This window comes from Brienomyrus brachyistius, chromosome 22, assembly GCF_023856365.1.
Source record: "Brienomyrus brachyistius isolate T26 chromosome 22, BBRACH_0.4, whole genome shotgun sequence".
Classification (NCBI taxonomy): Eukaryota; Metazoa; Chordata; class Actinopteri; order Osteoglossiformes; family Mormyridae; genus Brienomyrus; species Brienomyrus brachyistius.
In genome coordinates, this window is record NC_064554.1 from 12,681,193 (window position 1) to 12,707,038 (window position 25,846).

General features: G+C 50.9%; 1 protein-coding gene and 1 long non-coding RNA gene across 11 annotated transcripts in view; one reads left to right on the forward strand and one right to left on the reverse strand.

Annotated features, from left to right (window-relative positions):
* LOC125717470 (caskin-1-like) overlaps positions 1 to 25,846 on the forward strand; it is a 54,622-nt gene that overhangs the window by 22,432 nt on the left and 6,344 nt on the right. Inside the window, exons 2-19 of one of the 10 annotated variants that reach the window (XM_048990426.1) lie at positions 7,040 to 7,091; positions 10,942 to 11,039; positions 11,138 to 11,283; positions 12,104 to 12,199; positions 12,293 to 12,423; positions 13,574 to 13,682; positions 13,802 to 13,910; positions 14,603 to 14,697; positions 14,916 to 15,096; positions 17,520 to 17,753; positions 19,885 to 19,989; positions 20,386 to 20,510; positions 21,110 to 21,191; positions 21,461 to 21,570; positions 23,026 to 23,136; positions 23,894 to 23,995; positions 24,353 to 24,491; positions 24,607 to 25,736. In XM_048990426.1, coding sequence (XP_048846383.1) covers positions 7,040 to 7,091; positions 10,942 to 11,039; positions 11,138 to 11,283; positions 12,104 to 12,199; positions 12,293 to 12,423; positions 13,574 to 13,682; positions 13,802 to 13,910; positions 14,603 to 14,697; positions 14,916 to 15,096; positions 17,520 to 17,753; positions 19,885 to 19,989; positions 20,386 to 20,510; positions 21,110 to 21,191; positions 21,461 to 21,570; positions 23,026 to 23,136; positions 23,894 to 23,995; positions 24,353 to 24,491; positions 24,607 to 25,736 — 3,155 coding nt within the window. Of the gene's footprint in view, positions 1 to 7,039; positions 7,092 to 10,941; positions 11,040 to 11,137; positions 11,284 to 12,103; positions 12,200 to 12,292; positions 12,424 to 13,573; positions 13,683 to 13,801; positions 13,911 to 14,602; positions 14,698 to 14,915; positions 15,097 to 17,519; positions 17,754 to 19,884; positions 20,511 to 21,109; positions 21,192 to 21,460; positions 21,571 to 23,025; positions 23,137 to 23,893; positions 23,996 to 24,352; positions 24,492 to 24,606; positions 25,737 to 25,846 lie in introns of all 10 variants that reach the window. The other 9 variants (XM_048990421.1, XM_048990422.1, XM_048990427.1 and 6 more) reach the window with 9 other exon arrangements.
* Positions 369 to 3,282, reverse strand: LOC125717472 (uncharacterized). Its single transcript, XR_007384548.1, has 3 exons — positions 3,071 to 3,282; positions 1,044 to 2,726; positions 369 to 551 (listed from the first exon to the last, which is right to left on the reverse strand). It is a non-coding gene; the product is annotated as an uncharacterized LOC125717472 (long non-coding RNA).

Genomic DNA, 25,846 nt, shown 5'->3' on the forward strand with positions numbered 1-25,846 from the left:
CGTCTGTGCCTCAATGTCTCTGTCTGTATATGATTGTATCTTTCTGTGCCTCATTGTCTCTGTCTCTGTATGATTGTACCCATCTGTACTTCACAGTCTCTGTCTGTGTATGATTGTATCCGTCTGTGCCTCACTGTCTCTACCTGATTCTGATTGTATCCATCTGTGCCTCACTATCTCTGTCTGTGTGTTTGTATCTGTCTGTGGCTCACTGTCTGTGTATGATTGTATCCGTCTGTGCCTCAATGTCTCTGTCTGTATATGATTGTATCTTTCTGTGCCTCATTGTCTCTGTCTCTGTATGATTGTACCCATCTGTACTTCACAGTCTCTGTCTGTGTATGATTGTATCCGTCTGTTCCTCTCTGTCTGTGTATGATTGTATCCGTCTGTGGCTCACTGTCTCTGTATGATTGTATCCGTCTGTTCCTCACTGTCTCTGTATGATTGTACCCGTCTATACCTCACAATCTCTGTCTGTGTATGATTGTATCTGTCAGTGCCTCACTGCCTCTGTATGATTGTATCCGTCTGTGCCCCATAGTCTCTACCTGATTCTGATTGTATCCATCTGTGCCTCACTATCTCTGTCTGTGTGTTTGTATCTGTCTGTGGCTCACTGTCTGTGTATGATTGTATCCGTCTGTGCCTCAGTGTCTCTGTCTGTATATGATTGTATCTTTCTGTGCCTCATTGTCTCTGTCTCTGTATGATTGTACCCATCTGTACTTCACAGTCTCTATCTGTGTATGATTGTATCCGTCTGTTCCTCACTGTCTCTCTCTGTGTATAATTGTACCCGTCTGTACTTCACAGTCTCTGTCTGTGTATGATTGTATCCATCTGTGCCTCACTGTCTCTACCTGATTCTGATTGTATCTTTCTGTGCCTCATTGTCTCTGTCTCTGTATGATTGTACCCATCTGTGGCTCATTGTCTCTGTCTTTGTATGATTGTATCCGTCTGTTCCTCACTGTCTCTGTCTGTGTATGATTGTATCTGTCAGTGCCTCACTGCCTCCGTCTGTGCCCCATAGTCTCTACCTGATTCTGATTGTATCCATCTGTGCCTCACTATCTCTGTCTGTGTGTTTGTATCTGTCTGTGGCTCACTGTCTGTGTATGATTGTATCCGTCTGTGCCTCAATGTCTCTGTCTGTATATGATTGTATCTTTCTGTGCCTCATTGTCTCTGTCTCTGTATGATTGTACCCATCTGTACTTCACAGTCTCTGTCTGTGTATGATTGTATCCGTCTGTGCCTCACTGTCTCTACCTGATTGTGATTGTATCCATCTGTGCCTCACTATCTCTATCTGTGTGTTTGTATCTGTCTGTGGCTCAGTGTCTGTGTATGATTGTATCTTTCTGTGCCTCATTGTCTCTGTCTCTGTATGATTGTACCCATCTGTACTTCACAGTCTCTGTCTGTGTATGATTGTATCCATCTGTGCCTCAATGTCTCTGTCTGTATATGATTGTATCTTTCTGTGCCTCATTGTCTCTGTCTCTGTATGATTGTACCCATCTGTACTTCACAGTCTCTGTCTGTGTATGATTGTATCCATCTGTGCCTCACTGTCTCTGTCTGTATATGATTGTATCTTTCTGTGGCTCACTGTCTCTGTCTTTGTGTGATTGTACCCGTCTGTTCCTCACTGTCTCTGTCTGTGTATGATTGTATCCGTCTGTGCCTCACTGTCTCTACCTGATTCTGATTGTATCCATCTGTGCCTCACTATCTCTGTCTGTGTGTTTGTATCTGTCTGTGGCTCACTGTCTACCTGTACTTCACTCTGCCTCTGATGGACACTCTACTGGGTGCTAGAAATCATGGGGTGGTGCCGGGGCCCCTCCTGCCTTCAGACACATTCTACACACATTGCTGTCTCTCTACTCCACAGTTCATGTGGTGGCAGTTTCGGGGGGGCAGTGTTGTACATATATAGGCCATCCCCACACCATGTTAGCAGCTGGAAATGCATCATGGTACACACTCAATCACCGCGGCAGTCATGGAAAATTACACGTTATCTTCAACTACTACTTTAGACAGAAGAAATCCGGTAACCACACACTGACTAACCTGCTTCCTGGTTGCCACGTTCGTATCTGTGCAGTAGGAGGTGTGGGGAGAGGTATGGCCATGTGTGGTTACGAGGGGGTGGGGGGTGGCATCCCAAGGACATGGTCGCTGAGACCTTCATTGTGTTTGTGTGCATGTGTGAGCGCACGCCTGTGTGATTGGCTTCTTTTTCTACACAAAGCTGTTGCCTCACATGTGATCAAGCACCGTGGCAACGCTTGTGCCGGAATGGTTGAGGGTGTGTTAGTGGCCAAGAATCTCTACTAAAGTGTGTGTGTGTGTGTGTGTGTGTGCGTGAGTCCCTGCTGAAGAGGGAATCTGCGATCAGCGGTGTTCACAGTTGTGTAGGAAGAGCAAGAGGATGCTCGTTGCCTAGCAACCACCCCTCATCTCTTCTCCTCCAGCCCTCATCTGTGGAATCTAAAGATAAGCAGAGTGACAGGCTGAAATATTCATGCAGAAAGCCAGAGTCTCCTTTACACATCCTCCATGGCTCCTCCGTATCCTGAGCAGTTCGCTTCGGCCAACAGCATCATCCTGTAATCATGAGCACAGAGCTCTGTCAAACTGATCCGGGGTCAGTGGCGGAGAGGGGGGAAGCGCAGAGGAGAGCATCATGGAGAGAGTAGATGGCTTTCTTCCTGGAAAGAAGGCACAGACAGGAAGACGGATGAAACGTGGGTCTCCTAGCTGCGGTCCTCTCTCTGACAGCCGGGCAGTGCAGCACGTCAGCGATGTTCACGTCGGCTTAATTTGGCCACCTGCGCGCCACTCGTTCCAGCTCCCGCTGCTAAACGAAGAGTCTGCATGTCTGCATTAAGAGTCATACTTTGTCACTGTCAGCCAACACGCAGAGCCACCTTGATGTTACCGAGATGTTCATTTGCTGGAGAGGGTCACATGAACCCCCGAAAGCCCAGCAGTCGCAGAAAGGGCCATGCTGCCCCACACACTCCTATCACTCCATCATGCATGCGCCGCTTACCAGCTTCAGACAGCTCCCGGCGCTTTCCAACGCAGTGATATTTCCATGTCTCTCGCAGGGAACGCTGGTGGCCGCACCTGGATGAGGCCACAGATGCTGGTACCAGCTTCCGTGGCGTAAGAAAGGCGTGACTCAGTGAATAATGCGAGCGCAGGTGTGCCCTGTTATGTAAGCTCCACCGTTACTACGCTGGATCAGCCCTTACTAATCATGCCAAGCGGCTCGTTCCTGCTCCCTTTATACTGACGGTGCAGTGATGGGTATGTGGGGGGTTGGGACAGGGGGGCTCCGGGGTGGCAGGCAAACCAAGCCAGCAGGGCCGGGTTACAGCCAGCTGGGACAGAATCAGAGGACACTGGCCGAGCTGAACTGGTAGTGCACTAATTGTTTTCCATGTAGGGCTCCAGATGGAGGGAGAGAAGGTGGTGGAATTCGGGGAGGAGGGGTGGGGGAGGGGGGATTTCCTGTCTCTCACCTGCCATTAGCCCTCAACAGGGACCAGACATGGACTCCACTGCCCAGCACTGTGGGAACTGTAGAAGCGTCCAGTCTCATGGCATTAGTGGCTGGCACGGGTTAGGCATTTCTACTGGACCCCTGGCCAAGCCTAGGATGGTCACTAGTGGGTCAGCCCAGGGATGTCAGGGACATTAGCTGGCAGGTTAACCGGGGGGGGGGCATCAGCCTATATGTTAGTAGGAGGGTCAAGTCCAGGATGCTGCACAGCATCCCCAGCAAAGGGAAGCGCCAACATTAATAATTCAGTGAATTGTAAGGCCGTCAAAAGACTGGGATTCCCAGACTATTCACTGGATGCACTTTCTGAATGGCGCACTCCTTTTGAGGCTCATGGGAAATGTAATTCACGGCAGGGTGCATGCTTCCCCATGTGCGGTGACCATTTGGAAGAGCCCGGAGTTAAAGAACAGCGAGGATATGATCAGGGGGATCTTTAAAAATGCTCGACGTGTGTCTGCACCGCAAGTACCTGATGGTCACGGGTCACGGGTCCCCGTTCCCGGAGAGCCCGGCTTCAGTACAGGAAGCCCTCGGAAAGCTGAGCTCAGCCACCGTAAGACGCATCAGCCCGGCTGCACCGCCGCAGCCTCCCGGCTCATCCCGGCTCTGACTCCAGCTTGTTTGCATAATCCTAATTAACAAGCGGCGCCCCCTCGCTTTGTTTTACGACTCGCATTAATTGCTAAGGCGGGGAGCAATTTCTCAGTGCGCAGTGGAAGCTGGGCTTTGGTGCCGCAGTAGGTCTCTGTGGCCTTGTTCCTCATCTCCAGGATACCCCTCTCCTATCTTCACACTATTACTCTTCATCGCCATTATACTGTCATTATTATTATTACTAAGTAGCCTGACTTCTGTGTATATTTAACACATTAGCAGGTAAAACGATACACGTCTTTGCATCGCCTGCTCCTGTGTGGGGGATTCTCCATGGGGGGTCTCAGGAGGGTAACTAAGAGAGAAGGCAGGGTTATGATGCCCACTCCCCAATCCCTAAGGGTATATAGAGAAGCTCAGAGGCACTGAGGGCTGCCCCCCCCCCCCCCCCCGACCTGTCTCCATCTCCCCATCTTCACTCCTACTTTTTTTTTTTATTTTTTTTTTTTAAGAAATTTGTTTTCTATGGTTGACTTGACAACAGAGGCATAGACAGAGACGGGGCCAAGGGAATGCTGGATCCAGCTGAAAGCTGATTGGCCCCTGGAGTGCCCCCCCTCCCCTGTCACTCACAAAATTCAAAACATATCATTGGCTAATGATAAAATTGGCCCGTCTTTATGAATTATGGGCCCTTCTTATGCCCCTCAACTTAAAAAATCCTACAATGGGCCCTGCTTCACAAGAAGTTACTGTCTGTTACTGATGTTCTGCTCCCACACTTGAAGTCCTCGTTGTATGGCCAGAAGGAGCCAGAAGCGGTGATGCACCGGGAAGAGGGCTGATGTCTAAAGCCAAGGTTTGGGCCCCGGACGGCACTAAAAATCTCAGCATGAGAGCCAGACTCAGCGAGCGCCTTTTCCGCCACATTTGAGGGGAGTTCTGATGGGATTAAATCTCAGTCCCTGCCGAGTGGCCTCTCAAAGAGGCCTGCCCCAGAACAGCAGTGGGGTGACCCCAATTTATGTTCACTCTGTCTGCACGCACTCCTCCTACGGTGAACCCAACGTGCCGTGAAAACGTAGAAGTTTGGTGGCCTGTCTCACACCCCTCACCCCCCCAGCACAGTCTGGCATTTCCTGGAAACACGCTGCGTTCAGTCATGGGATCCAGGTCGTCCGGGTGGGAGCAGACTCAGCCATCTTGGCTATGAGAATCATGCTCTATCATCCGGCCCCCCCTTCACTGGCATCCTGCCCTATCAGTACCCCCCCCTCACCCCCCCGCCCCACAACCCATGGAGCAGCTGGACCAATCTGGAGAGAAGTGGGGGGCAACCGCCTATTGCAGGGAGCTACCAAGATTAAAATAATATGAGTGGCCTCAGCTCCTGTATCTTGCAGAGTCTGTCATATCGATTTCATAAGAACTGGAGATCCTGTGCTTTTAAAACAGCACCCTCTGACCGTCAGCTTTCAGTTTCAGTAAATTATAGGAAAAATATGTTCACCTATAAGTTACAAGTACTTTTTCTAATCTCATCCTCAGCATAAGCCTCCTGCCACCGCTCTTTCTGACCTACTTTCCTCATACAGTGGATTGGGCACGTCTTTTTAATATCATTTTTATGTTAAAAGAAGGGCTCCCCCTTGACCAGTTACTAACAGTCAGTTTCCCATGAATCTTAGCTGTTACACAAAGGTAAAGACCGGTCCAGTCCAACTGCGGGAAAAACATTCACTGGGAAATATACTGAAGCACCAGCCAGCAGCAGCAGAGACCCACAAGGCAGGATACAAAGCACAGAAATGCACATTTCACTGCTTAAGAGAATAAACTTTGGTATTTGGTAAAAAATTTCTACTTTGGTAAACCTGTGAAGCATATTGCCACCCTTCAACGAAAAACATGTATTTCCAAAAATCCATTTTCTCATTTTCTAACAAAACCACATAATTCCTTCACACCCAAACAGAAATATGTCTTTACACAGCTGTCAGTGAACAGATTTAAATTAACTTGCAGTGCTCACAGAAAGTTTTGGGCTGCTTACCTAATACTGTAAAAAATTACTGGTGTCATACAAGTATTGACAAGCAATGTTTAGCATATGTGAACATATGTTCTACACAGGCATTTGCTTTTCATTGTCATAATTTTTTTGGCTGACTCATTAAGTTCTGTTCTTCCCATTCTGCTGTTAATAGCAATAGTAGTCCTTGACTCCCAAAGGGATAGTAAACATTAATGTTTGGTCTTTTATGTTGTGGCAAAGGCTTTACTGATTAAATAGCACCCAATGAGACTGTATCTCAGTGATGTTTTCAAGCTAAGAATAGCTCCTTTACAACTATAATTTGGGTTTCAGTTTATTACTACTTGAAATGAATGTTTCACTTAAAACTACTGGTCGTTTCTAATGTGATATATATACTATACAAATGTTACCTAGTACAAACATAAATACTAATTAAATAGATGACTTAATAAAACGTGTTTCCCTATCAGACACTATCAGCAGACAGAGGAGAATTGGCATATCCCATCTATAGCAAGTCGCAATCGTCAAAAGAGTGGACACGCGCGGTTTTCATCGGACAGCGACAATATGACATTGTAATGTTTAGCTGAAATTTCCTGTTAAAAGATGATAATTATATTAACCATCGGGAGGTTTACAATATTGCAAGAGGTACAAATTAAAACATGAACAAGAGAGGCTGTTCTAGATGAAACTGTGTCCTCAGTGAATGAAGTTAATAACGAAGTTACTACCGACATTTATACACCGACACCTCGCAGCCCCACTGGACAGTCTGAGCTATACTTATGTCAATCCTTTATCTTCTCTTCCAGAGCTCCTGGGGTCAGCTAAGAAGGTGAACGTCAACTTCCAGGACATAGATGGGTGAGTGAAAAGAGGGAGAGACATGTATGCGTGCGTGTGCACGTTTGTTGGTGGGGAGTGTTCCCATGGTAGCAAACAGCTACATTGTCCTTCACACGTTTCCACGCTCCTGGTTCTCCCTGCCTCATGACTCCATGATTTGACTGATGCCGACCAGCAGGGGGCAATCCTGAGCTCCAAATTTAAACACTTGATGTCACTAGATATTATCCAATCAGAGCACACCCCGCACTTACAGTGGGTCGACAGCAGCTGTTAACCCGAGGGCGCCGGCAGGGCAGACGAGATGTGCAGGCTGACGTGTGCACAAACAACAGCTGTTAGCCGCCAAGTGCGAAGGACAGAAGGTGAGAGAACAGGGGCGCGTGGAACTAAGCATCCTGGGACAGCGGAACAGCATCAGACACGGCCTGTCGCTGGCACGCCGCTGTAACTATGATGATGGTCTCCGTGTGAGCACTTCAGTGCATGAGTCAGAACTGCCGCGTTACACGGTGCAGGTTCTTTAATGGTTTAGTGGCGACCCTAACTGTGTCGGTTACTGCGGATACAAGCATTAGCTATCAGGGACATGCACAAAGTGATGAGATGATGAAGCAGGCAGGAGATTGGAAAGGCCTGAATGAGTGCGCTTTAAGGTGAATCCCACTCCCTCCTCCAGGACATACCTTGTTTTGCTGGATCTCAGGGGGAGGGGAGGGTGGTTGATGTCACCTACAGAAGGGGACTAGAAGCTGTGTTCTCCCTCACTGTGCAGAACTGCAACCAGTACAGCAGGTGTGTAGCGGGGGTGGGGGAGTACTGGCAGGGAGGCAGGCAGCTTATCAGAAACGGGGACCTCTGCAGGCTCACTGTTCGCACTGCAAACCTCTCGGTCTCTTAGATTCTACAGGGAATGCGGCTATGGTGATTTTCAGATGAAAATCTCTGAAGCGTACTCAGACTGTGTGAATGAACACAGGGGTGTGCAGCCCACAATGTTCTACAAGGGTCCAGCTCATGGCAAGCCTACTTGGTTTCGCAGTTACCCAGGTGGATGGATGGATAGACTGAGAAGTGGGTCAAGTAGTGGGTAGACTTCTGAGGGCAGAACGAAAAATGATTGGTTCAGAGAGATATCTAATCAGGCTGCAATCAGATGTCTTGGTCCCGCCTCCTCTAGTAGCTTTGACCCACCTCTTCTACAATCCGATTGGTTATCTATCTGAACCTATCATTTTTCATTCTGCCCTCAAAACATATTTCTGTAAGCGGAACTCCCATAAGCCTACTCTTTCCCCCTGATATGACCACCATCCCACCCTGCGTGATTCCTACATGTCGGAAACAAAAATTCACCTCAGTTCCCTGAACCTGCAACCTTTCAGTACACATCTCGTTGTCATGGCAACAGCCCCCTTCAGTCAGTTTGCTTCTTTAGCGACCAATCAGAGAACAGCCGAGCCAAGGTAACTGCAGGTAACCGGGATGATTTGACCAATGGAATAAATGGGGCTCTTTTTAGCAAATTATAAAGATGTTACTTTGCTTGCAAAAAACATAGCTGTTATCCTGAATAAAGATCCAGCTTAAGGTGCGAGGAATGATTCCCCATCCATCCGACCCCCATCCCCGTCCATTAAAGTCCCACAGAACAATCCTCAGGTAACTTTATTACAGATCCCCAACAAATATTTAATCAACGTCAGATTTAAAAGCATCATCACTATGGAGATGCCAGACTGAGCTCTGGCCATTAGGCAAACATCACAATGGCGGTAAAGGAAAAAATTGAGGCGTGAATAGAGGAGGGCAGGGTGACACTCAGGATCAGAGGTCATGGAGAGGGGGATGCCCTAAAGGGGGGGGGGGGGGGGGGGCAGGGGATCCCTCCACAGAATAAGTAGGTCATGGTCCGAAACATGGCCCCACTGTTGGCCCAGCGGGCGCAGAGGGGGAGCAAGGGAATGCCTTATGCTGGTGCTACCATGGCAACAGTGAGAGGGGATGGAGGAGAGCGGGGGCGGAGAGCGTGGGGGGCGGGGGCCGCAGGCATGGGAACGAGCTACATATGAATGTTGCATAAGTTGTGATTTTACTATGGCTCTTCGAAGCAATTCTCCATTCCCACACACTGGGGAGACATTGTTATTAATGATCATATTTTATTGCTTAACACAGCCCTGTTATTGCAGAACCAATATAGTGAAACAGCCCAGATCTTGCTCACATGTGCCTCCCGTCCGATTCTTGTCCAAAGCCAGGGCTTCCACATCGGGAAGACCTCGGACAGGGGCCTTGAACCTGCAACCTCCCGTGACACATCAAATTAAATTTACTGCATATATTCACACACACTCAAAATGGCAGGTGAAGTATCTTGATTATTCCAATGGAGGCGTGATCTGTCTGTTCACATTATGCTTCCTCTCAGAAAACCCTCCCCCCTGCTCTGGACACTTTCCCAGCGCTTTGAGCGAAACCTCTCTCTCTGAGGGTCTGAAGGTAACTTAGCAATTTGGGAGTGACTGTCTTAGTCAGGTGATCCAATCCGAGGCGAAAGTTGCACTATACAAACAAATACTGGTCAGTGTTATATATGCCAGAAGGCGGGCTTACCTCGTTTGGGGCTGGCTGCAGACCCCGCCTTTCTGGACAAGACAGTGAGGCTCCAGTCCTCACTGCTTTCTCATCTTCACCCTAACACCCTCCTCTTCCCTGTTTCCTGTATCTGTCCTCTCTCTCTGGTTCAGTGGACGGGTGTGTGTGTGTGTGGGGGGGTTGATAGCCAAAAATTGCAAATTACTGTTTTCCCACTAGCCAGCTATTTATTTATGTTTTGGGGAATCTATCCTGCCTGCACCTACAGGCTTGTACACTCTCACACTGCACTCTAACCACCATTTTCACCACGACGCACCATCACAGTGACAGCTAGCAGGACTGTGTAACTTCCCGCACTGGTCTATGTCACCATCACTTTATGGCAGCGGTTCCCAAACTTTTTGGACCATGTACCACTTTGGATCAAGCTAAAGCAGTCGAGTACCACAGTAGTAACAGTAAGCTGAATACCCATGTATACATGTACGCAGACACACATACCGACGCAGACACACACACACGTGCGCGCGTGCACACTCACACACATACATATGTGCGCTTGCATACACACACTCCCAGGCATACACACAGGTGCGCACACACACACACACACACACACACACACACACACACACTCACAAAAAATACAGCTATTTCACTTACTTGCCACTTACTATTTCAGTGAGAGGGGTCAGCCTGCTTTTGTGCTTGACCTGAAAACAATTAAGGAAATGTATTTTTTAGCGCAAGTAATTTTACACCGATTTAAATTTTCAGTTCCTTTTGTCTTCAGTGCACACCACAAATTACCACGATCTTCCCACATACTAGCTAGGGGCTCCAAGTCCCACTGGTCTGTGGTCTCGATAGCCTCGATCTGCTTTGCCAGATCCATTCTGCTCTCTAAGCCCCCTGGCTCTTCCAGAGTATTGGGACCCCACCTTCCACTCTCCACACTGCTTCAGGTGTCGGAAGGGGCCCCAGGGTTCACTTACCCCGGACAGTCAGGTTTATCCAGCCCCGTGTGAGCCGATGACTTTAAGTTGACCTCACTGCATAGCTGTGTGTCTGTACTGCCTGCGGTACACACCTTGCCCTGAAATGTGAGACTGAAAATGGAGGGAAGCTGTTGTTCTTGGCCTGCTGTACTTTGTGTAAGCTAATCCTGTGAATGTGTCGCACTGGCCCCCTGCCGCGGACACCGACAGGCCCACCTGTTCATCACCTGAGCCTTGATCCCCCCCCCCCCCCCCCCCTTTCCCAACAGGTTCGCCCCACTGCACCATGCCGCCCTCAACGGGAACCTGGAGCTCATCGCCCTGCTGCTGGAGTCCCAGGCTGCGGTGGACGTCCGAGACCAGAAAGGTGACTTCTTTGTCCCTTACACATTTCGCACACACGCATACACAAGGTCTCAAAGACACACACAAGCTGTCTGACACAATCCTTTGTACGCCCTGCAGGCATGCGACCGCTGCATTATGCTGCCTGGCAGGGTAAGTCAGAGCCTATCAGGATGCTGCTGAAGTCGGGCTCCTCAGTGAACGGACAGTCAGATGAGGGCCAGATCCCCCTGCACCTGGCGGCACAGCATGGGCACTATGACGTGGTACGGGGCCTCCAAATACTGTACTGCACTGTAAAAAGCTCACTGCATGTAGCACTATCCACACTGCATATACCTCTATCCTCTCTGTAAAAATCATCACAGAATATACCATTATCCACACTGCAAAAAGCTCCATCATCACTGCACATACCACTATCCACATTGTGAAAAGCTCTATCTTCACTGCATATACGACTGTCCACACTGTAAGAAGCTCTGTCTTCACTGTATATACCATTAGCCACTTTGTAAGAAGGCCTAGGCTCACTACATGCAGACAGACAGACTGTAAGCAGCACTGGACTAACCACACGTCCCAATGGCTACACTGGAAGCAGCTACAGCCTTACTGTAAGCACGATCAGCTACTCTGCCAGCAACTCCAGGCTCAGCGGATGTACTGAGGGAGGGAGATGGATCACTGAAAAGCAGGGAGAGCTTGCAGGGACTTGGGCCCGCAGGGACACAGGTGACATGTTTCACAGCTCAACTCAAGATGCAACTGCTTTTGTTAGAAAAAGAATATCAGAAAAATGCTGACTGCAGTCGCAATGAGGAGAAAGTGCTGCTGCATCTCTTTCCCTTCTGCATCTGTGGCAAAATGGCAGGGAATGCGGGCGTCCGGTCGATGGCTGGGATGGCCCACCTCCCCCACACGGCCTGAAGGGGGCACACAGCTGGTTAAGGGATACCCCTCTTACACAGCCCTGATGGGAGCCTACAGCTCAGAGGGCACCTGACAGGCCCCTTGTGGGCAGGGAGGGGCATTACAGGTTTGCACTAACATCTGAGTTCTCTCCCCACAACCCCACCTCCCCAGTCGGAGATGCTGCTCCAGTACCAGTCTAACCCCTGCATTGTGGACAATGCCGGGAAGACCCCGTTGGACTTGGCCTGTGAATTTGGCAGGGTTGGGGTGAGCAAGTCTCACGTCTCCACGTCCAACAGTCTTGCGAAAGTCTCATTGGCCTGCTGGGACACAAAATCTTCCTACATGCGCCCCCTACAGGTCGTCCAGCTACTCCTCAACAGCAACATGTGCGCTGCCCTGCTGGAGCCCAAACCCGGCAACCCCACCGACCCCAATGGCACCAGCCCACTGCACCTCGCCGCCAAGAACGGCCACATCGACATCATAAGGTCAGGGGTCACTCCAGGAGAATGGAGGCTTGGAGCACTTCAGCAGCATCAGTGTCAGAGTTTTTAAGCATTAGAGGACAGGGATCGTTTTGGACTGACTTCTCTTGTCCTCCCATTATGCTGCAGTTCCTACCAGTACCAACAGGGGGCTACATCGGATGTTCTACAGCACATGATAGCAAATCAGGTCATGCTTTGCAGAACCACAAAGTAATACGTTAGAGTAAGAGAAAAAAAAAGAGCTTATCTTTGGCCTCCGGGGCCTGGAGTGTTTAGTGGGAACATTCCAGTGCTATTTGAAAGATTGAGGCACCACAGATGGCAGAAGGGGAGGATACAACTTATCACACAGGCACAATGAAGGGCAGCTCTACACACTCCCCATTCATGATAAGGACCCAGAGCAGCGGGCAGCTCACACCTCGCAAAACACTGGGAATGCTTCACGGTATGCAGGTGTACATTATAACAGTGCCTCCCAGTGTCTCCCTGTGCAATGACGTCACATCCTGTTCCATGACTGCTACTGGTAACTGTTGCTCGAGTTGTAAGCTTTGGACTGCTGTGTTAATACACATGTGTGTGGGTGTGCATTCATGCTTTGGGCACTGGCTACACCACACCTATTAACAAGCAGGTGTGAAATAAAAGGACATGTGGGATGGAGTTTAGTACATCGCCCCCTGCAAGAGCATGAAGGAAGTGTCTACCAGTCACAAGACATTCCGTAGTTGGGGTATGGAGTGCATGTGTGTAGGAGATTTTAAGGATGTGCAAGTGTCATTAAGAGATATCTTAGGTCTCCTGCACTATTGCTCTGTACTTGAAATTGCCGTATGACAGCTTGTTGTAGACACCATTACATTTTATTAATTTAGCAAAGGTTTTATCCAAAGCTGAGTAAGTTAATCCATGAAGTAATCTAGGGTTAAGTGTCTTGTTCAAGAACAGTGAAACCATGGTGCCGATCGTGGGATTCAAACTAACAACCTTCAAATCACAGGCACAGTGGCATACACCGCCCCCTATTAGACATGACACCACAGAGTGACCAGATGGAGGGAGACTCAAAGGACAGTAGGAGTACTTAACCTTAACTAACTTAGGATGGTCTGTATGGGTTAAAGCTCTGTTATGCCTACACATACAGGCTGCTGATCCAGGCGGGCATCGACATCAACTGGCAGACCAAGTCAGGCACAGCACTCCACGAGGCTGCCCTCTGTGGAAAAACGGAGGCGGTGCGCCTGCTGCTGGACGTGAGTGCTGTGGAAACATTGTGGATGTTAAACGCACTAGAAAAAAACTTTTAAAAAGTCATAAATGTCGGCCGAGGCTCTGTGTGTCCTGAACTGTCTTCCCTGTGTCCGCCCACCAGAGCGGCATCAACGCGGCAGTGAGGAACACCTACAGCCAGACAGCGCTGGATATTGTGCATCAGTTCACTGCCTCACAGGCCAGCAAGGAGATTAAGCAGATGCTAAGAGGTTAGACTAGAAGATCTGTGCTGTTCCCAGCTGTGTTTCTCTGTGTTGGCCTATCCTGCTTTATCTCTGTGCCCAGTTTTGTTTCCCTGTGTTGGCCTGCCCTGGTTTACCCCTGTGCCCAGCTCTATTTCCATGTGTTGGTGTATCATGGTTTATCTCTGTGCCCAGCTTTGTTTTACTCTATTGGCCTATCCTGGTTTGTCTCTGTGCCCAGCTGTGTTTCCCTGTGTTGGCCTGCCCTGGTTTACCCCTGTGCCCAGCTCTATTTCCCTGTGTTGGTGTATCATGGTTTATCTCTGTGCCCAGCTTTGTTTTACTCTATTGGCCTATCCTGGTTTGTCTCTATGCCCAGCTGTGTTTCCCTGTGTTGGCCTGCCCTGGTTTACCCCTGTGCCCAGCTCTATTTCCCTGTGTTGGTGTATCATGGTTTATCTCTGTGCCCAGCTTTGTTTTACTCTATTGGCCTATCCTGGTTTGTCTCTGTGCCCAGCTGTGTTTCCCTGTGTTGGCCTGCCCTGGTTTATCCGTGTGCCCAGCTCTATTTCCTCGTGTTGGTGTATCATGGTTTATCTCTGTGCCCAGATTTGTTTTACTCTATTGGCCTATCCTGGTTTGTCTCTGTGCCCAGCTGTGTCAGCCTATCCTGGTTTCTCTCTGTGCCCAGCTGTGTTTCCCTGTGTTTTCCTGTGCAGATGCCTCTGCAGCCCTGCAGGTCAGGGCCCTGAAGGATTACTGCAACAATTATGACTTGACCAGCCTCAACATTAAGGCCGGTGACATCATCTCGGTGAGCGCTGGACAGGCTTCGTATCTGAGGTGGTCTGAGGTGGTCAACTAAATATGACCAGAATCTGTAAAACCAGAAACCAGTTCTTTCTGAACATGTGCATATAATTTTCTGGCTGCAGAGGGTGCTGTTGCCTTTTCATAATTCCACCACACAGCACAGTGAATCGAAATGATACTACCGTTGTAATTAACAAAGCTGCATTATTTTGCCCGAAGGTCCTTGAGCAGCATCCCGATGGCAGGTGGAAGGGCTGTATCCATGACAACCGCACAGGAAATGACAGAGTGGGCTACTTCCCCTCCAGCCTGGTGGAGGTGATCAGCAAGAGGGCAGGTGCGAGCTGGAACACATCGACCGGGCCGGATGCACCCTCTATCTCAGACAGACAAATACAGGGTGCGAGTTTTTCAAATAACACTGGATTCGGTTCATATTTAAGGGTACATGGGTTTTCAGAGGTGTTTTTGTGCTGCTGTAGATTGGTGGTTTCTGGGTAGAGCGACATTCACAAACAGCTTATAGCTCGTTGAGTCCAGAGCTCCTAAGGTAATACTTAAGTACTTGTGCTTTGCCGTCACGTGATTGGTCAACGGGCAGATTAATCAGACCAAAGAGCCAATGAGCAAATAGAGTGTCATGTCATTATACCACTACCAATGAGTGGTGATGATTAGTGTGTGGGTAAGGTCAGGACTGGAGGGGCTGAACTGATCCTGAATCAGGTGGATTGGGACTGTAGGAGGGGCCTTTGGATGCTTTTGATATAGAGGTAAAGTATCTGTCAATATTTGGATGAATACTCCCCCCCCCAGGATGGTGGGGGAGCCAGTGAGGATCTTTACATTATTAAGGGCCTGTGCTTTATTGGTCGCATTATTCCAACTCCTACTTCAAGCCTTGGATGTGATGGCCGTCCGCTGATTGTGCCTATACAGACACAGGCTGTTCCCACATACATGGTCTTTTTCTGTCTGCCTGGAGTGTCCTGATCAGTCAAGCCAGAAGAAGAGGTTCCCCTGGATATCATGTAATTCATGCTGACCTCCTCCATGTACATTCATGGCGATTTCCTGCTGGACATGCTCTTTCTGGGGGAAAAAAAAAGGCAAAGCATTGCTTAGCGCCGAACAGGACTTCCAGGTCTTTCATACTATCAAAAAAGAGAATCTGACAGACCAGGCTCCATATCAACAAGACACGTCTTGTTTTTCGACAAGAAAGAAACTGCAGCCCACCAGCTCTGGAAATCATGTGACCACCTATTTGGAGAAATCTTCTCCTCTCAACCCTTTTTCCCGCCCCCACATCAAGTGAACAAATAGGCTGTAGACCTCAACACCTGAGCTCCTACAGTAAACCAATGAGAATTTGCCAACACCCCCAACCCCTGGTATGAGCCAATTCGGGTCTTGTGTTCTTGAAGCTATGGCCCGCTTCTCACGTTCCTCTGATTCTTGTAGCAGAGCTTGCACTCTCTTATGTCCTATATGAAGCATGCAGCACCCAGAGAGTGAGATAATGGCCACACAAGGCCCCCGGACTTTCTGCCTTGTTTCTCCAAAGCCTGAGGGTATTTCAGCTGGGAGGCGGCAAGGATTTTCTGGCCTCCAGAGGCCGTCCGCCCCTCCCCCGTAGCCCCCGGCACTCCTAAGTCTGTGGCCTGGTTTGCGTGTCCGTCGCTGGTTCGTCTGTCTGTCTGCGCTGTATGGCCTCAGCCTCCGGCACTCCATGTTCATTCCCCGACCCTCTCACTGCTCTGCTCCATCTACATCCCCTGCCATTTACCCTAAATGTCTGTTTTCCCATCCGCACATCAACCGCTCCCTTCCTGTAAGTGTCCCGACCTGAGAAAATCACCAATCCCTATCAAATCACTAATCACTATCATTAAAGTTAAAGGGTCAGCATGATGCCGTTTCTCAGATTTCGAATCGATGAGCAGCCACTTACACCAGCACCTTCAGCATGTAAATTCACGCATGATATTTGCGGTCAGAATCGGTGAATCCTGACCAACTCTGGGCTCCTATAAACATATAAGCAATCAGGCCAACAGAGTCCCTCTCGCATGCACAGACATTTGTTATGGATTTTTTAACACCGACCTTCCTACCTCAATAAAAAGAAAGACTAATGTCAGAGTCCCTCAGCAATATGCATGGTGGCTGTTACTTTGTACAGTATGCAAACCCCTCAGCTCACAACTCCACCTACTGGTGTAACTGTGTATTTCGCTAAAGCAGGACATGACCCGGTAGCCTTACTGTCACCTTGCTGACGATCACACAGTCCCTCGGCCACGCTCGACCGTCCTGCCCGCATCCCCCACACCCCCCCCTTGCAACCTCGTCCGCTAACTATCTGGTATCCCCGCTTTCTGCAGGATGCACAAAAAGGGGTTTCTAACACCGCCCCCCACCCCCTCACCGCCCGGGACACAGACCGATTCCAGGAGAAAAGCCACATTACATCCATTTGCCTCCCAACCCATCTGTGGCATGAGACCCCCCAGACACATTTAGCGGCACCTACACTCCCACATATATAAATGTATACATTTAAATGTGGTCTTTTGCCCCCCCCAGTACTGAAAATACCCCAAATGAGCATCAGGACAAGGCATAAGGAAGACTTAAAGGGCCCCTTTGAGTTCCTTGGCTTTCTTTTTGTTAATCTTTGCCTCCTGTTGATGTGTCGGTCGGGCGGATTTAGTTTCTTTTTTGTTGTTCTGTTTTTTGCTTTCCTCCCTTAAAACTTCTTTCTTTTGTTGTTGTGTCTGTCGTTTCTGTCGTCGTCGTCGCTGTGTTGTCGCACCCCAGGTTCATGGAACACAGTCATTTGTACCCAACAGTATCAAAAGATACAGCTCTGTGGGCCCGTGTGTGGCGCCCCCATGTGCGGCCCGCCCGCCGTGCTCAACGGGGACTCGTATCAGTATCACGCCCTACCGCCGCCTCCACCGCCACCGCCAACACATTCCCATCAGCCCCTTTTCACTTCCTTTGGCTATAGCAGGTCCCAGAGTGCCCCGGGAGAGCCACATTCTACACAAGGTACAGACACGGGCTCGGCTCCTGCCGCCGCTGCTCTTTACTATTATCATCATCCTTAGCATCACTGTTACTATCATTCCTAAAACTCGAAGGAATGTTGTTTTTTACCCCCGAGTATAGGATTGGAGCCAGTCAGCGGACTCCGGCTTTCCCCACCTTCTCGGTTTCGTCCAATTGGAATTTCACACTTTAAACATCTGGAAATATATTCTGCTGGAGATAAGAAACATTCCTTCAAGTTTTTTTTTTTGATGATTAAGCTATCCTCTGCTACATTAAAGTATTATTCCATAAAAAAAAAAAAATCGAAAGAAGCTTAAAGCGTATACCATTTATATATTATAGGCATGATATAGATATACTACAGTTACTGGATACACATTGTTACCTGTATGTTTTCTGTCTGTATAGTGGGGTACATCCTGGCTTAGCCCGTTTGCTCTGACTTGTCAAAAACACCCCGCCCTCCCCAGCCAACATCCCATGCTCTGCTGATTGGAAGCCCCATACACACAAGATTTGGTTTGTCTTTGTGCTGACAGGAGTCTGTTTTTTCGTGACACCCCCTCCCCCCCCGACACCCCTGTTCTGTTGACTAAGGCACAGGTACAAAGCTTTCCTGCTATGTCCCGTTCATCCACACCCCGCGCCCCCCCAGTAGGAGTCCTTTGTCCAAATACTTTCCCTACATGGAGCCCCCATAACCCGTCCAAACAGCACACACTGACAAACGGGTGTATGTGTCCGAATTCAATGCCCTCCTCCTGCTCCTGTCGTTCTGTCCGTCATTCTGTCGCCAGTCCCAGTGTCCCCTGTCCCCGTTATCTCCATCACCAACTTCACCATCATTTCCATCTTCTACATACGTCCAGCCATCAGTCAGCCTGCACTGCTCTACTTCTTGCCTCTAAAGATAAAACTTCCTGTGGGAGCTTATCGGAATCTATTTTGAGGTGCTATTTGGTCTGTGCTGAAGAATAGTGTTTCAACTTCCTGTCAAAGGCATGTCAAAGGTGTGCTTAACAAGCTCGGGGATGCCTGACCGCAGAGAGGACTCACCACTGCTGACGTCAATTCCACAAGGTCGTCTGGTCTCTCACCAGTTTGTAGTCAAGCCGCGTTACACTGAATCCGCCTCTTTGACCTTTAGTTTTGACCAAAAAGCAGTGAAGTTAAGCTGACAGGAAAAGCTTAAGAGCAGAATTTCCCATCCCTCCTTAGACTCCTCGTATCGTTCATGAAGTTTGACTCACCTCAACAAAAAAAAAGATGAATTTTTATAATCAAACGCTATACACGTCACTCAAGGGTACAACAGCAGGGCTGCCCCTCCCGCCAGTGAACACTCAGTGACACATGGTTTAAATGGCTTGCACCAGAGGCACAGAATTGTGTCAGCATTTTGTACAGGCCTGAATTCAGGTCCAAAACCCAGTCACAAAATACAGTGTGGCCCCGAAGGTAAGGCCGTGGGTGCCGGTCGTGTATTCGCACCGTATCCGTTGTGTGTTTCTGTGTCACCATTCCAGGCTGCCTTCAAACCATTCAACTGGGTGACGATGGCTTGGAAAGTCCTGGAAATCCTTAACGTATAAATATGATGTAATGCACTGCAATTCATACCTAAACCTTTACATATATATATGATCACATGTGTATTTATATAATATAATGTATTTATACATTATGGTATATGCACATGGGTCATATATATATAATGATTATCTTTGATATATATGTCTCAGCATATACATGTATATACACAGATGTGCACGATCCGAAATCGATTTAAATGCACCTGCTCGTATATATATGTGTGTATGTGTTCAGGTATATACATATATATATATATATATATATACACATATATATGTGTTGTATGTGGAAGTCACAGACAGTTCCAGTGGTCTGTACGTACCTGCTGCCAGGGTAACAACAATGTAGTAGCCAATCAGAAGCTCTTTCCCTCAGGAGGGAAACACCAATGGCAAATACACAAACCCCCCCCCCCTCCCACTGCCCCCCACCCCTAGTACCAGCCTCAGATAGAGTTGTGGGAGATGGGCCCTGGCCATCAACCCCCCCCTCCCCCCCCCAGCTGGTGCTGTTAATGCTGGTTTCTGTGTTGAAGGTTCCCGAGGCTCAGAGTCCAGCCCCCATGGCTCCCCCTCCCCCACCACCGGCCCTCAGGGCGGCATCGGCGAGGAGATCTGGGTGCTGCGCAAGCCCACCGCAGGTAACGGGCACCCTCCCCTTTGGGGGCCAGGCGCTGCCATTGTGAACAGCCATCTCCATGCCTGGGCCCAGCGAGGATTGCACGCCCCCCCCAGACAACCCCCCCCCCCCCATTGCCCTGAGCCATTTCCAAGCCCCAGTGACCATAGGAACAGTACTCTGGCACCCTGGGAGTCTGCGACTGTGTGCTGTGTGCCCTCCCACATCTCATCACCCGTCCTCAGTACCCGTCACGTCCTCCTGGCGTTTAGTGTATCTTCCAGTGCATTACAGCCGCATGTCTCGCATGCCTGCCGTGCCCCGGGGGGCCCAGGTGCACTCCGGAGGCCCAGCTGCACTCCGGAGGTCCATCCACACTCCAGTTGCCCTGACACACCATCCTGCTGTTGTCTTTCAGCCGGGACAGGGGACCGCAGCAGTATGGGGAGCTCAGGCAGCGTGGCCAGTGGCCGGTCCTCGGGCAGCGGGCAGAGCGCAGGCAGCGGGAGCCACGCCCTGCATGCCCAGGCCGAGGGCGTCAAGGTCAGGAATGGGCTTCATGACCTCCTGTGTGAAAGAAAGGAAAGATGTGATTTACACAAAACACAAGCAGCACAGTAATGTGGAGGTAGCATATACAACCGGAAAGCTAGTCATAGTTAATGACCACAGCTACCAAAACAACATTAATCCTCAGAAGGAACCTTGAGTCATTAATGACCTAAAGAAAATTAATGATAATCCTTAAACTGCTAAAAGGATGCTAGCTAGAGATATCACAATGGTGCCTAGCAGAATCTGAAGACTGCTAATGCTAAAATGATTCACTTTGGAGAAGAGTGCTGGCAAGAAAATCCAAAGTGGCCCTTAGTAAACTAGAAAAATGGCAATAGAATGCTAATTGTAAATAAATGTATGATCCTGATACTAGAATAATAGCCGTTTAACTCACAACAGGGCTTCAGACTCATAAACGAATGCTACTGCTAAAAATAAGGATGGTAATGCTAAGAGGACTAATGCTGTTCACTGGTGCTGCTAATCAGTGAAGCCCTAAGGTACTGAGCCGATTGCAGAACTGGCTGAAGAATGCTAATGCTAAACAAACTCTAGTGGATAATATGCTGGTGTTTGTGCCACAGCTCTTGGCTACCGTGTTGTCTCAGTCCACCAAAGCTAAGGAGCACCTTCTGGAGCAGTCCAAATCATTGGAGCAGTCCACAGGTAGAGTGGCTCATACCTCCACACGATGTGCCTCCCTGCCTCTCCCCTCGACCTTCCCCTCTCCATCGCGGCCCCTACGTGGGCAGGCTTACCCTCCAAACAGACGGTGATTTTTTTTGATCCTGTGAATGAAGATCCCTGTGGGGACGAACCCTTTTTGTCTTCGGGAGGATATAGCGCACGGGTGCTATGGAGGAGGATTTCCACCGGGGGGAACCCTTGGACGTTTATTTACATGTGACTCCTATTTTTGCGCTCCTCACTCGCAGCTCCGTCGTCACGCTCCCAGAGCTCGCCAAGCTGTCCGTACCACGAGCCGGCATACGGGGAGGCGGCACCGCCGGCCCAGAGGAAGGGGGAGGTGCCATCCGAGGAGAAGGTAAGCTTGCCGCGGCGAGAACGCTCTGAGTCCCACAGCGGCCTGCCGACACTGTACGTCGTACGCCATGCTCCCCCGGTGCTTACCCTCCCAGCTGGCTGCATCCGTTCTGCGGATGTTTGGGTGCGAGCGCAAGACGGTGAGTGACGTTTGGGTCATGTGACCTTGGCGTGCTGCATGTGTGTATGGCTGGGGGGGGCTGGGGGGGGGGGGACGCTCCAGTGCTTCGTCGGAGCAAATGGAGATAAAACTGAAGATGAATGAGGTATTCCGATCAGCATTTCAGAACATCGCGGGTTCAAAACATCCCAGACCATGCATCCAATCTGCTTTTTGGGGGCCATGGGTGGAGGTGGGGGGGGGGGGGGGGGGGGGGGGTGATGTAACGCAGGTCGCGGGTCACAACACAAGGCTGCATCTGCTTGCTCATTCTCAGCTCTGCCATCCGCCATTTTTGTTTACAACCGGCTGCGCGTCGGCATTGCTGCTTGTTGTCCACTTTGTGAGGGGAAACGGCGGCGTGGTGGTGCTGGGTTCCCGTTCTGCCCAGGAGAGAGTTGGGGCAGCCAGCTCGGCCCGCTGAAGGGCTGTAGCCGTTTTAGCAGGAAGCTTGACGCGGCCGTTCCGCCTCGCGGTCTGGAGAGCCGACTCCAAGCGCGTCCAAGACCAGCAGGATGTTGAATCAGACACGCCAGGTCGCTAAGAGGAGGGCAGATTCTGCAGGCCTGGGTACATCTTGTACGGTTCTGCTTCCTGTTCAGAGGAGGGGCTTGTCTTAGTCAGTTCAATGTCCAGATTCTCATACTCTGCGAAACGCCGGTGGGATGCTAGGTCTTCGGCAGCCATTGGTGCAGCCTTCTGCTCTTGTACCAGGGTGTTGGTCTTCATGCAGTTTCTAGCGTGAGCAAAGACCTGAAAACAAAGCGTGCGCTGGTGTTTAGGACAGGACTTGCTCACGTCAGACCTCTTCCTCCCACCTTCTCACATCTCAGTCCTGCTTTGGACTTTGCTGGCAGGTCTCTGAGTACAGGTGGTGCCTAGATCTGTGTGCAGCCATATGCTGTAGATGAGGATTTATGATATCTTCAATAGCATATGGTTTGTTTTGAGCATGCATTATAAATTCTCGGCAGTAGGTCGGTAATCACCTCCCTGACTCATAATATCCTTCAGGAGCTCCATGCTTTGGCTGGTGCTCTACACAGACGGAACAGAGCACCACCCTTGAGGTTTAAACAGGGCAGAAAAGCAAGATTTTAAAACTGTGTGCTGCCCCCTAGTGTCTGGGCATACTCATGTTTGGTTGATGAGAGGATTAGCATGCAGAGGCAGACTATCGGAGACCTGAGATGGGCCGCATGGTGATGCGGTGGCGGTCACAGCAAGCCCATGGGGGGGCGCTCTTCCTGAGGCCTAACCATGACAGCCGGCTGCATGTCATGTCTTCTTTCCTAGAGCTCAGAGGCCGTTATCGAATGGCTGAGCACGTTTCAGCTTCAAGCCTACGGTCCAAACTTCATCAGCGAGGGCTATGACATGTCCACCATTAGCCGAATGACCCCCGAGGTAAGACCAGCCCAGGCCCCCAAACCCAACACGCACTCACTTCCTGCACCCCAACCATGGGCTTCTCACACCCCAAGCTCTGGGGTTAACCTCACCTCTCGCATACTGCGGGCCCCACTGAACAAACTCCTTGCGGTTCTGCTCTCTATCGCTGAGGAGAAATTCCTGGAAACTCACCCGCATGGCATGCACCCTCCTACCTCCACCCTTCGCCGTCATGTGACCCAAGCTCCCTCCACGCAGTGAGCTCTTTCCTGGCCAATTGCCATACCCAGCACCCACCTTCCTGAAACAGGTGGGTGTTCGTCAGAGTCTGGGTCAAAGGTTATAGGTCATGCAGAGGTCACACAGGCCAGCATACTACTCAGGTCAGGGACACGCATCCTCAAAATACAGCGTGCGGGAGGGTCAGCATGATGCCAGCAAACGATCGTACCGATGAGCTGAAAGACGTCAGCCGGGTCACACTGACCGCGGAGCAGAGCCTGACTGTCTGGCTTCTCGTGGCGCCTTGTAAACGCTTTTTTTGTTGCTTACGGCTTATCCTGCTTCTTCCTTCCAATTTAATTTAGCCGCCCATTCATCTCTCTCTTCAAACGCTCACCCGCTTCACTAACCAAAAGGCACACTTCTCACCGGACGCGAGGGGGAAGGTGGCACGCGGCCAGCGGGGCACAGCGGCGCCCCCTGTGTGTGCATGTGTGCCGGGAGAATGCCGTCTCTGAGGAAGTGGGGGTGTGATGTGTGCGCCCTGCAGGACCTGGCCGCCATCGGTGTGAACAAACCAGGCCACCGCAAGAAGATGACGTCGGAGATCAGCAAACTTAGTGCCACCGAGTGGCACCTGGACCAGAAGCCTGTGAGCGGCCGGCGAGCACACCTACATGGGCACATGCATGCTCACGGTTAGCTTGGCCTGCAGGGACTCCGCTTCAGTTTACCAAGCAATTAGAACCACCAGAGAACAGTCACAAAGCAAAAGGGGTAAAAAGGTACACCTGACCAGCATTCAGTGAGTAGATGCCTTTAGGTCAGAGGTCACATCTGTCACATGGGCGGTAGGCCAGAGAATCACATGACACAGACAGATTCATACTCAAATCATCAATATGAGGGTCATCACAGGCCGAGACTCCCAGCATGCCACAGGTCAGCACCGCTACGCAGGTCAGGAACAATGGTCTCAGTGGTCCGGTTCTGTCCGTTTGGACTGCAGGCTGACCTGGCCGAGTGGCTTTCTATGATTGGCTTGGGCCAGTACTACCAGATCCTGGTAAACAACGGCTACGAGAGCATCGACTTCATCACCGACATCACCTGGGAGGACCTGCAGGAGATCGGTATCACCAAGCTAGGTATGGCAGGGACCCCCGAGCAAGGCCACGTACCTCGGCTTAAGAAGCAGGTCCCCTGTCTCACCATGATCCGGAGCTGTGTGCCAGCTCTTTATGTTTGTCGCCCTGTCACCAGGCCACCAGAAGAAGCTGATGCTGGCTGTGAGGAAGCTGGCTGAGATCCAGAAGACCTCAGAAGGCCGCAAGAGGAAGGGGCCACAGTCCGTGGAGGTGGTGTCCATCCAGAGTCCCCCCCACGACGGTGTCGTGGTCACGTCACCCAAACTGAGCACTTTCCAGGACAGCGAGCTGAGTGGCGAGCTCCAGGCGGCATTGTCCCGTACTGGCGAACGGCAGCAGGGTACTGAGGCCAAGCCGCGAACTCGCCCTGCCCCCAACAGCGGGCCGGCCAAGAGCAGGGAGCCGGAGGAGGGGGGCGGCGCCCCTCCCAGGAAAGAAGCGCGAGCTGCACGCCAGAGCAGCCAGGGGGCGCACAGGGGCAACGTGCCACCAGCCCTATCAAAATCAAGGCAGTCTTACCCATCGGGGGGTGGGTCCACATACACGCCCCCACAGACCCCAACAAAGACCAAGCCCTCCCCCCAGCAGACTACTGGCCCTGCACAGGCCAAGGTGAAGGGGGCCACATCCAGCGGGGGTGCTGCTGAGCAGACAACCACCACCCCCAGCCTGCCCCAGTCGCCTAAGCAGAAGACCCACGTCCACAAAGAGCCCCGAGACGGGGTGGCCGCTCCACCTCCCAGCCCGACCCCTGGGCCCCTGCCTGTCGCTGTGCCCACGCTGTGCCTCCCCCCGGGGGAGGAGCCGGAGGTGGCGGAGGGGAAGTCGCAGAAGCGAGCACACAGCCAAAGCCGGCACGTTGCCACAGATGGTGAGGAGCCGGGGGCCACAACTGTGGCCTCTACTCCCCGGGGCAGCGCCACCCTGGGCCCCGCGGACAAGAACACTAACCGTGGCCACTCATTCGCCCGGCCCCGGAAGAAGGGGCCACCGCCACCCCCGCCCAAGCGCTCCAGCTCAGCCATCTCCAGCCCCATCCAGCCTGATGACGCCAAGGAGCCCCCCAGCACAGGACTGCTGGATGTGGGCTACCGGCCACAGCGGCGGGCCAGTGACCTCGGTGCCGCTGTGGACACAGGCAGCGCTGGCAGCGTCAGGAGCATCGCTGCCATGTTGGAGATGTCCTCCATCGGGGGTGGGCCCAAGGCCCTGCAGAAGTCACCAGGGGGGCAGCATCACCTGCAGGTACAGCTCACTATGTCCCCAAAGAAACATACCTGCATGCAGCCGTAAGACATAGAGCTCCGATGCCCTCTACTGGTCAGGTATGGCAGAGCACTGATTTTGACTCCCCC